The sequence below is a fragment of the Martes martes genome (genome assembly GCF_963455335.1).
Source record: "Martes martes genome assembly, chromosome: X".
Classification (NCBI taxonomy): domain Eukaryota; kingdom Metazoa; phylum Chordata; class Mammalia; order Carnivora; family Mustelidae; genus Martes; species Martes martes.
The window spans coordinates 14299042-14314736 of record NC_137897.1 but is presented as its reverse complement, the minus strand read 5'-3'; the positions used below and the strand labels follow the sequence as shown (position 1 = coordinate 14314736).

Here is a 15695-nt window from a genome sequence, read left to right as displayed (position 1 = left end):
ATCCAAGACAACGTCACCTCCTGCGGGCCTTCCCTGACTGACCTCCGCCCCAGTGAGTACCCTCCTGGGGGTCGTCTGTCACGTTTCCCCTCACTGCTGCCTTCCTGCTTGATTCTAGCCACCACTTCTTTCCTGTCACTGTCATTGTATCATACACATTTTTGAGGGAATGGATTAGGCCTTGTTCTCGCATCTTCGCGCAACGCCTGCCATAGAGCGGGCAATCCGTACATGAGAAAACAGAAGGCCCGCCCAGGGCTTGTCAACTACTAGGCATATATAAACACGTTCCTTGTCGATGTGATGTTTGGAGTAAGTCTCTGTAGGGCATACCTCCAGGGGCATTTGAGCTACATGTTCAAGGTGATGGCGGACACCCGAGCCAGAAGGAGTGTTCATCACAGCAGTTTGAAATAGGAAAAAGAAAGAAAAACCCATGTGTTTAGACAAGATGGCTAAAGAAATTTCCATCCAGTCCTCATATGATGGAACGCAATATTGAACTAGAGCTAGACCTGCAGATTGATGGTAACACACCAACCAACAGCAAGTCCGAGAACACATGGTGTGATACTGTGTCTATAAGGTTCAAAAACATGCAGAACCAAACAATATACTGTTGACGAATTCATACATTATAATATGCATACACACATGCATATGTAAGTATATACATGTACATATAACAAGCATCTGTAATATACGCATGTCTATAATCTTGTGCGTGCGTGTACATAATACACATGCGCATATATATACGTGCGTGCATATGTATTTTTATGTATAGATATAGGCATGCGCGGAACCCATAAATATGGAGATCAGGACAGAGGTGTTCTCTGAGCAGGAGGGAGGAGATGTGACTGGGAAGAGGCACGTGAGACTCTGGCAGTACAGATAATGTTCTGCGTCTTGGGCTGTGTGGCAGGAGCAATGTTTTACATTTCATCATACTTTATAATTTGTATATAAGCTAAATCTACTCTTTGGAGAGAACTTATTTCCTAATAAAGATAACCGTGAAACTGAATTGATCAGCAATTTTCAAGCGAGGCTACGTTCCCAGCACGCTGAGGAAGGAAGAGGTTTCTCTTGTCGCTTTTATTCCCCTGCGCATGGGGTCGTTTGCAGCCGGGCACTCATCACTTTCTGCTTTACCTAACAGACTGTTGGTAGAAACACAATCTGCAGTAGTTCCCTGTTGGTGATGGGCGGGAAGTAGATGCAGCAGACCGATCACCGTGTCCTGTCCTTGTTCGTCTCAGATGTTGCCGTGGTGGACATGAGTGATGTCTCCAGACAGCCTTCCCTCTTTTACCATCTGGGGGTCCGAGAGAGCTTTGACATGGCCAATAATGTGATCCTGTACCATGACACTGACGTGGACACTGCTCTTTCATTGAAGGTAAAGGGTATTGTTCATCTTCTCGTGAATATTTGGCTTTGGGAAAATGGTATTACACGTTCAGAGGAAATGTACACGTAGTGCAGAAGGTTGGAGATAAAAAAAATTTGCTTGTGCAATTCCTTCCTTCCTACTACAGTTTCTCGCTCACACGATGACTTCCTGACCGCTGCGCCAGCCTGTGTACCACAGAGAGGCGTTTAGAAGCAACTTTAGAGTTTTCGGGCTCATTAGGGAAGTGAAGGCAAAAACTGTTAGCTTCCATTGAAGCAAACACACGACTCTGAATCCTCTAGTGGGCAATTTGATCCAAACCTACACATTAACAAACAAAAATAGTTTCTCAACTCGAATGATAGGACGATGACAGAGAACAGTTACCAAAGTGGGGAGAAGGTTCCGTATTTAATCTGTTGTTCCCCATGCCCCCCACCATTGAAAGCAGAGCAAAACTGAAAGCTTGTCTGTTCATGCACAACTCAGTAGTGATGGATATTTTGAAAAATTTATTCTTGCAAGTGTGATACAGATGTTTTTCGGATAATAGTACTTCGAAAAAATGCTCCTATTTGGAACAGAGGGGGGAGATAGCAGTGGGGTAGGAGGACCCGAGTGGACGTGCTGAATCCTATACTGTCCACCTGAAACTAACACAACACTGTAGGCTAACTAACTGGAATTAGAGTAAAAACTTAAAAAAAATGCTCGTATTTGTAAAACATGAATGTCTAAGGTGGGCTACTCTAAAACTCAAGGAATATTAACGTTGTCGGATGTCTTAATATTGGTCAGAAAATCCTGGTCTGCTTTAAATGATTTCAGGAGGAAAAGCTTGGTTTGTTTACAGCAACGTTACTCAACCTTGACTGCACTTTAGAATTACTTGGACAGCTTGTAAATATCCCAATACCCAGGTCCCGCTCCAAACCAATTACATCACAGTCTCTGAGACATTTTTTTTTAACCTCTCAAAAGCACAGCCATGGGTGAGAACCGGCGGCTTCAAATTAGCTTTCGCGGACAGCAGTTCTAAATGTCCAGCTCCCTTAGTGTTAAAAATCGCTAATATATAAATAGCATAATTTTGTGATGATAAAGTTGAACACTTTTGTGTTTCTTGAGATTTAACCTGATTTTTCTGGGTTCTGTAATCATTGGGGGTTATTTCCTGGTGGAGGTCCAGCCTATGTCAGATGTGGAACCTGTCTCTGTTCTGTATCATGTACACTTGACGTAAACGTGTGCTGTGTAATTAAGGTACAGGGCTGGGTTTTAAGAAGTCATTCAGAGGACATTGAAAGAAGAAACGGGCTTATTATTTGTACTTTATGCTCGATGATAGTTTCTGAAAGGCTATAAGCCCATCTAAATTATTACTTTTGATATTTAGATATTGATTTTTTTTCTTTTACTGATTTTTCACTTAAGGTGGTTGTGCTTGCAAATATTTAGAACTAGAAAATATGAAAGGGTAGCTTATTGAGCCTTATTTTGATGAGAAATGTGAAATTAGAAAGTATTTTTTTCCAATGCAATATATGTATTTTTAAAGATTATTTATTTACTTATTTAGTTGACAGAGAGATCACAAGTAGGCAGAGAGGCAGGCAGAGAGAGAGGAGGAAGCAGGCTCCCTGCTGAGCAGAGAGCCCGATGCGGGGCTCGATCCCAGGACCCTGAGATCATGACCTGAGCCGAAGGCAGAGGCTTAACCCACTGAGCTACCCAGGCGTCCCGCAATATATATATTTTTTTCCCTCAACAATGCCTTAGTGGATTCCTCTGGAAAGTCCGGTGGCCAAGATAAGTTTTAGTTTCTTAGAATATGGAAAAATCGTCCCTAAAATGGAAATGGGTTGTCTGTTCTGTGTGACACCAGAACAAGGAGGCAGCGCTTGTCATCCAAAAACCAAAATCTCAGAATGTACGAAGCCCCTTTTATGGGGCTGCTGTGTAATTATGTCTCCTCTTGTCAGCAAGTGTTGGCTTCTGGTGCATAAATGATACAGTCAAAGGCTGCATCACCATGATGCAAAGTTAGCTGACTCAGACCGTCGTCGTTGGATTTGATGGTTCCTAGGCTGGTCCAGCAAGGTGGCGGAGATGCTCCCGGCAGCGCCCTTGTGTGGCGAGGCTGTGGGGGGCAGGGGAGCCCTGACGGAGCCCCGAGGATAGCATGGGACTTAACCCAGCGCTCCCGTCCTGGACCTTCCTCGCTGGGCAGGCGAGCTGCAGGGAATTCAGAGCCCCAAACTCGAATCTCAGAGCATCCGGACAAAAGCGTTGCCACCGCTACGAGAAGTCCTTATAACCATATATGCCCCTCCATCATTCCAAAAGCTAGCCAATTGGCACGTTTTCCCTAGAATAGGAATTTCACAGTCCTTTGAGGCTCCCCCTATTTGAAGCTTTACACCCAGGGGAAGTGGAATGTTTGAAATGATTAACTCCTGCTCGAAGGTGGGTGCTAGATGGTGGGGAGGGGGGAAGGTGCTTGTGTGTATGGAAATAAGTGGCTATTTTTAAAAGCTATATTCATCTTCTCTTTTTATTTTCAGGATATGGTCACTCAGAAAAACACAGTAAGTACAATGTTTTCAGATTTTTAACCTGGTACATGCGTAAGAGCTTGCCTGAAAATCCCAAAGATTGCACAGTGATTTCTAATGGTACCCGTCGTCGTGTTTCTCAGGGGGACGGCTAGAACCTCTGTCCTTCAAGCTGCCCGCTAGCTCAGGCCCTACTCCCATCCAGGGTGCGGGGCAGAAGGTCAGGGCAGGCAGATGGACGTGGTCTTCGTTGTGCACTAGGACTTAGAGCCTGGAACCATCTGGCTGTCTCCTTCCGATCTGGGTTGCTCCCACCAGCCACCAAGATCCTTTTTGCCAGAGTCGTTACCTCCCACATTGGCCACCGAAGTTTCCCTAACTTCGGTGAAGTTAGGGAAGCAGAGAAACAAGAACTTACACCCTAGGTAACACGGGGGCCCAGCCAAGAGTTGCATATATATATATATATATATATATATATATATATATATATATATATATATATATATACATACATATATATATGTATATATATATATATATACACACATATACATACACACACACACATACTATGTGCTGAAGTCTCCCGGTTTGGCTTCCAAGTGCCTGCAATGACGTGGTGATAACGCCGTGTTGGTTGGAATCGTGTAATGAAATCCCCACTTGAAAGACCTTCAAATAAGTTGATATCCTTAGACACTGTCCCAGGGTTACCCTGCACCTTTGAATGCCCCTTAAAGCGCTCATCTTCCTGGACCTGCTGCACTGTGGTTTGACCAGTCGTGATGTGGACGACAAAGGACGTCTCCTTCCTCCCTTTCTAAAAAGGAAGGGCCTCCTGCCTCTTTTTCTCTAGCGGGTGGAATTCTCAAAGGGAGGACAAAAAGGCCCGGGAGGTCGACTGTCCCGAGGGTTCCCTCTCCCGGGAACGGGAGCTTGCACGGCTTCACCCCGTCCACAGGAGGCTCCGCCCCGCAGCTGGGGGGCCCAGTCTGGTGTGGAGCCCAGGCAGAGCTTCCTGCCCGAGATGGAAGCCTTGACTCTCCTCCGAGACAGAGCATGAAGTTCTAGAAACAAAACTAGTGGTGTAGTGGGGCTCGCTCTTGTTCTTTCTAGATCTTGATTTCTTAAATTACCTCCTTCACGGACATGGTGGGGATCCCGTAAAAGGAGCCCGGGGCTGAGGCTGGCAGTCCCAGGTTGTAGTCCTGACCTTGTCTCTGAGTAGCACTGGGCAGTCATCCCCAGTGTCCTCATCAGGAAAAGGAGACGGTGGAACTCTGCCACTTGGTTCATAGAAAAATGATAGCTCTCAGAGTCTGTGGTTCTGTATTTTGCACAAGTGAAAAGGTGTAACTTGGATTTAATGCAAGGAATGTCTCAGAAATGCTTATTCCTCCAAACAGGAGTTACATAAAGGTGAGGTGCAAAGAAAGAAAACTCTTTCTCCATCCCGGCTGTTGGGTGTTTTGGAGCCTAGAAATATTCTTGTTCTCCAAGAGCCTTAGTGTCCTTCTGTTATCATTCCACTAAATCCCTTCCCTTCTGGTACATTTTCCCTCCTCTGAACACCCAGAATTCCTTCACATTCTTGGTCGTTGTAATTCTATCAGGGCACCATTCTCCCTAGGTTGTGGGGAAACTAATATGGCAACTAATGTTGCAGCTACATTTGCCGCTCCCTTAGAATTCCGTGCTCAGTGCAGTTGTCCTGCTTGATGAGGTGTGAAAATTAAGAGCATTCAAGAGAACAAAATAAAGGACGAGAGGTGGCTGGAAGGGAGGGGAAAAAAGCACCTAAGAGGAAAGGTTGAAGTGAAACAAACCTGGAGAGGTATTGTTCATGGTCATTTTCAAGTGATTTCTTTCTGGAAAGTAGGGAGACACTTAGTACTACTCCGGGTGTCAGGGAAGTAGGGCAAACTCAGAAAAGGCTGGGATCCGCAGAAAGGTCACCTCACAGCTAATGGTGATTAAACATTGAAAGAGAATGTCACAGTAAATCAGGTGATTTTTACTGAGAATTTGCTCGCTTGTCCCCTGAATATGGATTGGGCTAATGCTGCTTGGAAACAGCGGTCTGGATTGTCTAACTCCAGAGGTTTTGGGAAAGGATTTGATAAAACTGTGGGTCTGTGACTTTTAAAAAAGGAAGTACGGCATAGTCCTAGGTGGTGAATTACGAAGTCCTGGGAATCAGGGGTACGGATGAAATTCCCCACACTGAACATGTCGCTGAACGCTCGCAGTGATGTATGAAGATGTGGAAACCAAAATGCTTTGAGTTCTCTGCCTTCAGAGAATCATTTTATATTTCTCGAATGTTCCCTATTGGTGTGTTGAACTTGGCTTCATTTGGTAAAAGACTGTATTCGGGCTCTCCAGACAAACAGAACCAGTAGGAGATACTAGGAGATACACGGAGCAGGGAAAGGAGATATTTACTATGGGGAATCACCTCTGGCGATTGTGGGGGCTGAGAAGTCCCACCATCTGCCATCTGCAAGTTAGAGACCCAGGAAAGCTTTTTTTTTTTTAACTTTACTTTTTCAGTGTTCCAAGATTCATTGTTTATGCACCACACGCAGTGCTCCGTGCAATACAGGCCCTCCTTAGTACCCACCACCCGGCTCACCCAACACCCCCACATAAGACAGAAGTCCCGAGGCCTGAGAATTAGGGGCGCCAATGGGGTAAATCCCAGTCCCAAAATCAGAGCAGATGACTGTCCCAGCTCAAGCAGCAAGGGGACAAAAGGAGCAAATTCCTCTTTTCTCTGACTCTCACTCTGTTGCTGCCTCAGCGGGTTAGATATGCCACCCACAGTGGGAAGGGCCATCTGCGTGGCTGAGCCCCCTGGCTCAAATGCTAATCTCAGTCGGAAACAGCCTCCAAGCACACCCAGAACTACTGTTCAGTTGGATACCCCGTGGCCAGACAAAGTGACACACAAAATTAAGCATCACAGATAGGCATGCTTGCTTCCCTTTCTAGAAGCATTTGTTCTACCGTGATGTGAAGGCAGGGAAGCCGATTTCTAGGCTTCAGGCCATTCTGGGCTCTTCTGTTCTTTGGTGGAAACATAGTGTCAACTTTTGTACCCAGTCCTGTTTCACAAGATGCTCCTCTTCTCCTGTTCCAAGTTTTTTTTTTTTTTAATGCTTTATTTAGGCCTCCTTTACAATACCATGAAGTTCATGGATTCAGTGATTTTTTCATAAGTTAGAGTTGTGCTGCCCTCGCCACTATGGATCTGGTGTGAGAGCATTTTCATCACAAAAACACCTGTTTGCAGCAGTGCCTGTTGCTGTCCCCGCCCCGAACCCCCCCACCCCCCACCCCCCGCCCCAGGGAACCACCGGTCTGCTTTGTCTTACAGATGGACCTCTCCACAGTTTTTCCTATAAATGGAACCATTCAGTAAGGTAGTCTTTTGTGTCTAATTTCTTTCACTTCCTCCGAGGTTTCTGGGGTTCAGCCTTGCAGTAGCCTGTTGGCGGTATTTCCTTTCTCCTGCCAAGTCGTCATCCTATTCGATGGGTATTCCCCGTGTTGTTTCTCTGAATAACTACACAAAAAGTTGACCCAGAAGAGATGTGGAATACTTGTGATACGACAGAGTACTTGTGAGCCGTAAAGAAGTTGGGGGGCACCTGGACTGTTTCCACTTTTCGGTTATTGCGAATAATGTTGTTCTAAACATTCAGGTCCAGATCTTTGTGTGGAACTACGTCTTCGTTCCCCTTGGGTAAAATACCCAGGAGCGGATTTGCTGGATCATCAGGTAAATAAATGTCTAACTTTCAGAGAAACTACCAAGATGATACGGAGAGTGGCTATGGCCTTTTTCCATTTCCACCAGCAACAGAGGTCAGGGTTCTTCTCATCCTCCCCAGTACTTGGTGTGGTCTGTCTTTCTATATCCACTCAAGCGGGCGTGAGGCCCAGTGTCATTGTGGTTTGGTGTCTTCCCAGCAACATGTGATGCTGAGCATCTTTCCATATGCCTGTTAGTCTTCTTGGGTGAGCCGTTCATTAGAATCTTTGGCTCATTTTTAATTGGGTTTTTTTTTTTTTTGGTCTTATTATGGAGTTGTTAGAGTTCCTGTGTATTCTGGAAGCAAAGCCCTTATCAGAGATTTTATCAGTTCTTTTATGGGTCGTGCTTTTGATGTTGTGTCTAGGAACTCTTAGCCTAACGCAGGGCCACAAAGAATTACTCCTGTGTTTTCTTTCTGAAAGTTCACTTTGGACTTTTTCTGGACACTTGAAACTAATAGGACATTGTATGTTAATCACTCTGGAATTTAAAAAAAATTTTAAAAGAGAGAGAAAATTAATTAAAGTTTTAGAGGTTTGGCTCTTATGGGTCTCTGATGAATTTGAGTTAATTTTTGTGTCTGGTATAAGTTAGGGGTCCAGCTTCTTTCTTTTGCATGTGGACATTCAGTCGCCCCAGCCCTTTTCTTCTTTTTTTTTTTTTTTAAAGATTTTTATTTATTTATTTGACAGAGAGCACAAGTAGGTAGAGAGGCAGCCAGAGAGAGAGGAGGAAGCAGGCTCCCTGCAAAGCAGAGAGCCTGATGTGGGGCTCGATCCCAGGACTCTGAGATCATGACCTGAGCTGAAGGCAGAGGCTTTAACCCACTGAGCCACTCAGGTGCCCCCAGTCGCCCCAGCCCTTTTCTTAAGAAGATTTTTCATTCCCTGTTGAATTATCTTGGAGCCCTTGTCAAAATCAATTGATCGTAAATGTAAGTGTTTGCTTCTGGACTTTAAATTCTCTTCCACTGATCCGTATGTTTACTCTTGCTCCGGGGTCATGCTCTTTTGACTCCTGCAGGTTTTTTTTTTTTAAAGATTTTATTTATTTATGTGACAGAGAGAGAGAGAGATCACAAGTAAACAGAGAGAGAGGCGGAAACAGGCTCCCCGCTGAGCACAGCACCCGATGCGGGGTTCGATCCCAGGACTCTAAAATCATGACCTGAGCCGAAGGCAGAGGTTTAACCCACTGAGCCACCCAGGTGCCCCGATTCCTGTAGTTTTATAGTAAGTTTTGAAGTTAGGAAATCTGGTTCCCCCTACTTTGTCAACATCGTTTTGGCTGTCTGGGGCCCCTTGGAATTCTATATAAATTTGAGAGTTGGCTTATGCATTGCTATGAAACAGACCGTTGGGATTTTTTTTTTAAGATTTTATTTATTTATTTGACAGAGCGAGATCACAAGTAGGCAGAGAGACAGGCAGAGAGAGGGGGAAGCAGGCTCCCTGCTGAGCAGAGAGCCCGATGCGGGGCTCGATCCCAGGACCATGAGATCATGACCTGAGCCAAAGGCAGAGGCTTAACCCACTGAGCCACCCAGGCGGCCTAGACCTTTGGAATTTTGATAGAGATTGCCTGTATCTGCATATCCTGTGAGTGATTTTGACATTGTAACAAGGTTGTCTTCCGACCCAAGAACACAGCATGCCTTTCTGTATCTTTAGGTCCTCTTTCATTTGGTTCAGCATTGTTTTATAGTTCTCACTGTACAAGGTTTTCGCTTTCTTGGTTAAATTTATTCGTGGATATTTTATTCACTTGCATGCTCTTGTAAATAAAATCATTTTCTTAATTTCCTTTCCAGGATAAATTTTTAAAATTTATTTATTTAACATAAGCCCTTACACCCAATGTGGGGCTTGAACTCACGCCCCTAAGATCAAAAGCCCTATGCTCTACTGACTGAGCCAGCGAGGCACCCCAGGATAGATTTTTATAAAAAATATCTTTCATAAAAATGTTTTACACCTAACACACTGCACTTCATAATTCAGTTTTTTATTAAGTTTTAAATTTTAATTCCAGTGTAGCTAACATAAGGTTGTTTTAATTCCAGTTCTAGGCCTTACTCCGTGTTCATCGCCCTTTTCATCCCCGGCCCGTTTCCCCCCATCCCCTTCCCCATGTAATGCAGCTTTTGGTCCAGGTTCTATAACAGTTGCTTCTCTTCTGCCTTCTTTTCATCTATTTTCATCCTTATGTTGTTTCCTTCTGCTATAAGATATCAAAGATGGCCATTTCCCACATCTTATCACTTCAGAAAACCTGTTCAGATGATAAAAGATCAAGGTTGAGCCTCTGTGGGAACAGGAGTGAAAATGTAGCCAATCCAAGGGATGGCTTTATCTATTAAACCTTGGAACTTCCTGGTAGTTGGTTATTAGTGTACATAGTCCCTAGGTATCCTTTAACGGTTTTAATTTTCCTTTGCAAAAAACAATCAGACCTTCAGAGTTATCGGTGTATTTGGCAGCTTGGTCCCCCCTGGAAGTAGGCTGTGAGACTGAGCCGGGTGGAGTGTGCAGGAGAGGCATTGAGGCGCGCCCGTGGGATCAAGGCTGAGGAAGAGGAAGGAAGGAAGGAAGCAGGACCGGGCAGAGAGAAATGAAGCTGGGATGTAGGCTCAGTGATGGACTTGGCTCACCCCATGGGGGCCTCTGGCACTTGAATGGGCTTTCCGAGTTGTTCTGAGTTGGGATGAGAGGTCCTATATCCAGCCCTCACCGGGAGGTGTGTGACTCTGGGTGGGGTACGGTGTGCCACGGAGGGGGTTCTGGATGGCAGTGGCAGCGCCTCCTACCTTGAAGTGGGGGTAGTATCTCTGTGTGTGTCTGAGTGTCTGCCGCATTATAATCCTTTGATTTGAGGAATTTATAAATCCTATATGCCCCGAGATTGAGGACTGTATCTCTAAGGCTCAGAGGCACGGAAATCATTTTTCCCTTTAAACTGGTGAGTGAGGGGCGCCTGGGTGGCTCAGTGGGTTAAAGCCTCTGCCTTCGGCTCGGGTCATGGTCTTGGGGTCCTGGGATCGAGCCCTGCGTCGGGCTCTCTGCTCAGCGGGGAGCCTGCTTCCCCACCCCCTGCCTTCCTCTCTGCCTGCTTGTGATCTCTGTCTGCCAAATAAATTAATTAATTAAATAAACTGGTGAGTGACTACGTGGAGGCTGTACATAGTTTCCCCAGAAAGGAAACGCGGGTTCCTAGGCCTCCCCTGTCCCCCAGGAGAATTACTAAAAGATGAACCATTCCACCCAGTACTTAGAGAAGGAATTGTTAAAAGTACACTAGACCGTATTTTCATTTGTCACGTCCCAAGGCTGGAGTTCACAGTTGGTTTTTAAAAAGCAAAGGTAAATTTCCAAGCTTGGATCATGTTATTAAAAAGCACCTTATGGGGCGCCTGGGTGGCTCAGTGGGTTAAGCCTCTGCCTTCGGCTCAGGTCATGATCTCAGGGTCCTGGGATCGAGCCCCGCGTCGGGCTCTCTGCTCAGCAGGGAGCCTGCTTCCCCCTCTCTCTCTGCCTCTCTGCCTACTTGTGGTCTCTGTCTGTCAAATAAATAAATAAAATCTTTTTTAAAAAAAAAAGCGCACCTTATTAGAAAACGAATCTGATTCTTGACCTCTGCTCTAGGTAGTTATTTTTTTTCCCCTGGAAAACCAATGATATATAAGAGAAACTCATTGTTCCCATTGAAATAGTTATCTCTGTAATCCCAGTCAATTGGAAATTCTTTGAGAAACAGACATGGGCAATATTGGGTGCTTTTTCTGCAATGTTGGAAGGCTTTTTACCTGGCTCATGAGCACACTGAGTACTCAGGTTTTAGAGTAACAGAATTTCTCCGGGTCTTTCCCGCTTGCCTCTGTTAGCTGTGGCTTGGGATCCCTAACTGTCAGCCAAAATGTAGATTGCTTAGGGACACTTTGGTAAAAGGACAGTTAAATTTCTTCTTCTCCTTTAGATATTCTTTGGGTTTTCTAAATTCTGATCAGAATTCCTACCGTTTGTATTAGGAAAGAACGAATTTCGAACAAGAAGGCTACGTCTCCTAGTAGGCGGGCGGAGAGGCAGAATTTTACGCATAGAATGTGACTTAGGTAAAAATCTCTGTCGTTTGACTACTTACTTCATCTCTGCAGCTATTTCTTAGTGTTTCTATCTCATCTTAGATTCTCTTTTGTCTAGTTTTTTTTTTTTAAACGATTTTATTTATTTATTTGACAGAGATCACAAGTAGGCAGAGAGGCAGGCAGAGAGAGAGAGGAGGAAGCAGGCTCCCTGTTGAGCAGAGAGCCCGATGCGGGACTCGATCCCAGGACCCTGGGATCATGACCTGAGCCGAAGGCAGAGGCTTTAACCCACTGAGCCACCCAGGCGCCCCATCTTTTCTCTAGTCTTGACTGATGTCTTTTTTCTCCCTACCTGCGCGTGGTCTTGTGTTCTCTTTCGAACTGGAGCGTTCTGGAAGTGCAAACCACAGAACTTGGGACTGCCTCTCTTGAATGTCGCATTTCACAGGGCCAATGTCAGAACCAAAACAGAAACAAATACCCAATTCTCCCCACGAACCGAAAAAGTCTTTGGTGTCTGATGATACCCATTTGTTTTCTTTCCACTGAGACGAGGCACGTAGCATAAAACTCAGCACTCACCCGTTGGTCGGGGCTGGGTAGCTTGTGTTGTGCCTCACAGCTTGCTTTATCGAGGGATCTCTGAGAATTCAGCCAGAATGGCAGTTCCTGACAGGAGTCCTGCGGAGGAGAGGGAAGGACCTGAGGTTTGTCTGCCTCTGTGGGCCTCTGTGGGCCATTTGGTGAAGCTTTCCGGGTCTCGATTTCCTCCTGTATGAAACGAGAGGATGAGTCAGGTGATGGCTGAGACGCGTGCCGGATCCGAAATGATTCTCGGACTTCAGGACAGCCCTCCGGCCGCTGGAGCAAAGCAGAGGGGCTCTTGCCGTGGCTCGCTCGGTGCTGCTTGGCACGTTTCCCGCAGGGGTGGCTTCAGGGACCTTTGACGCGGCCCGAGAGCCCGACAGCCCGCTTGAAACTGTTACTCAGCTTCTGCATATTTGTTCCTGTCCTGCCCGGGTAAATACAGAGAAGCAGCCACATCGAACGCTGTTTGCCGTTATCTTAAAGCAAAACAAAGCCCCGCATTTCCCTGACGTGCCCTTGTGGGGACTTAAAAAAATTCTCCTGCAACCGACTAGACAAAGAATTGTGTCGATTAGGGCTTAAAACCTTGTCGTGATCCTTCTTTTGGAGCAGCACCTGACTCGGCTTTTCTTTCTTAATGAATTGACCTTTTCTCGCGTAGTCACGTTGAATGATTTTTTAAAAATTATTGTCCCGTGTTCGTTTGCTGTGTAAATTTTTTAGGGAACGCTTTTCTGTGCTTTTCTGGTTTCCATTTTCACGGAGGACTTGCAGCTCTTTTACGTTACAGGGTAAGAGCTCCGAAGTCGGATATCTTGAATATCAGAGTGCTCAGAAATCATTTTCTCTCGGGTCGTATTTAACCCCCTTTCATCTGCCGTAGATCCCCGCCCCCACCTCTGATGAGGTCATTTGTTGACTGATTAAATGTTTGTGTTGTGATTTTTTTAAAAAAATAGGTTCTCTAGGAGGTCGAGGTGAAAGTCTCATGACATCTGTCGGCACGAGTTTTTACACGTTGTATTTGCGCCACAGAATGAATTTATGAAAACTGTGCTGTTACGGCCCACCTTTGCCACCTGCTGCTAGCCGTGTGTAAGAGGGAGCGCAGGCTACCGAGGCCCCTGGGCGTGTGTTTCTGTCGTGGCCTTCTTGCATCGAGTACGAGCAGAGGGGCCGGGTGTGGAGAGAGCCCTGGGTGTCCTTGGTTGGTGACCGTTACTGAAACCCATGGACAGTGAGGTTAAGAACCCAGCGTGCTCTGCTCTCCTGGGTGGTTCTGGAGACCCCAAGCTGCTGTTCGTGGAGGGGGGAATCCTGCTGTTATCCCTGGAAGTCTTCAGAGGTGAAGCCCCCTAGAGAAACTCGTGCGGGTGGGGGGTTCTGTGTGAAACATGTGCTGGGGTCCAGGGCAGGGGCTCGTAGATTTCAGAGGACTTTGGGACCCCTTTGTCGATCTGGAGGAGCCTGTGGATCCCTTCTCAGAATAGATCTTAAAATGCTTAAATATACAAAGGATTGCAAAAGTGACCAATTACACTGGAACATAGTTATGAAAATATGTTTTAAAGTTGTAATTTAGGGATGGTGCCTGGAGGGGCTCAGTCGGTTAAGCCACCTCCTTCGGCTCGGGTCGTGATCCCGGGGTCCTGTGATGGAGCCCCACATCAGCCTCCCTGCTCGGCGGGGAGTCTGCCTCTCCCTCTGCCTCTGCCCACTGCTCCTTTTATCTCTGCCAAATCAGTAAACTCTTTAAACATAAAGTTGTAGTCTATGTGCTGCTTTATTAATGGCTCCAATAATTAGATCAAAGAACAGGTCTGAAAAAGCTCATGACTTTGGAGTAGTAATGGGTATGAAAGTTATTTTGAGATCTCTCTGCAGGAAGTGTAATGTGATATGAAAAATTCTGTGATTTCTATTAGTGACAAAGTCCCAGGTCCTGCTAAAACTAAGAAGTGTTACCTACATTCCTAGTGGAAGGCAATGTTATGTTTCAGTTAAAAGTCAATGGTGACAAAGAGGTGATTTTTCTCTCATTTAAGTTCACAGGCTCCCAAGGATTACTAGACTCCAGGGTCAGAACTCTTGGTCCAGTCTAGAACTACCGAACACAGCTAATACTTACTGCATGCCCGCTATGCACCCTGGCCATGAGGCCTCTATCACCTGAGGAAGTTGACTGTAGTATTGTCCCCCTTTTAAAGATGAAGCCACTGAGATTTGGGTACATAAGTACATGGCCCAGGGTCATTCATCTGCTGTGGAATGGAGCTGGGATTCAGTCCTTGGCTGTCCCAGTTCTCCAGCATCTCACTGTGCTCGAACAGACGTGGTACTTCCTATCTCGGTGCTTAATATGGCATTTCGTTTTCCCCTAACTCAACCAATGGAGGAAAAAAAACGACAACAACCCACTACCCAGCTCTGCTGAGATGATGGTGAAACCCCTATGGGTGGGGCATAATTTGCTCCGTCCTTTGCGACAGCGGCTCGTACGTACCGAGAGCCTCACCCTGACTCTGGTCATTTCGTTCTTGGGAAAAGACCACAGTGTAAAGACGCAAGGGTGTTCGTCTCCGTGTACAGTAAGAAGCTTCTCGGAACAGGCTTACATAACAAGGGAAAGGTTAAGTGCACGATAAATCTCACACGTGGTGTATTCGTCAAGCATTAAAAGTTACAGCGTTCGACCGTGGAAGTGTTCAGTCTCACCAGATCATACTCCTGAAACTGACACTGTACGTTACCTACTGGAATTGAAATAAAAACGTAAAAAATAAAATCGGTGACTGGCAGAGGGCAAAAAATTACGACATTCAAGACTGTATAGTCAAACTTTTATAATGAGAGCCTCTTAAAAAGCACTTATTCTTTAACTTGCTGGTGCGGTAGGACAATCTGTTCACGGTGGTGAATCTGTACGCGGCAGCAGTTCTAGAAATCTCCATCGCTAAGTTAGGAACCGAAGACTTTGGAGGACAGACTCCTCCACTCCCTAACCTCCCAGGGTCCGAGACCAGTGGCTTTTACTCTGCTCCCTGACCTCACTTTACTGTATCAAAATCTTCCTTTTGGGGGTACTTGAAGAGTGTTTGGAATAAGGGTTTACATATTAATGGGCCTGGCTTACTCGTTCTATTGCCCCATTATGTAGGAAACTAAGCTGCCCTTGTTGAATGTGTTTTAAAAAGCTGGATTCCTGAGATGTTTCCATTTATAAATGTAACAATTACAAATATACAAGCT

The 15695-nt window shown here is 45.6% G+C and overlaps 1 protein-coding gene across 1 annotated transcript in view; it reads left to right on the top strand.

The window, feature by feature from the left end:
• The window catches only part of MAP3K15 (mitogen-activated protein kinase kinase kinase 15), a gene marked incomplete at its 5' end in the record, with an annotated part of 120295 nt that overhangs the window by 18980 nt on the left and 85620 nt on the right, over positions 1–15695 (top strand). Inside the window, 2 exons of the mRNA XM_080795814.1 lie at positions 1266–1405; positions 3964–3987. Coding sequence (XP_080651940.1) covers positions 1266–1405; positions 3964–3987 — 164 coding nt within the window. The remainder of the gene's footprint in view (positions 1–1265; positions 1406–3963; positions 3988–15695) is intronic.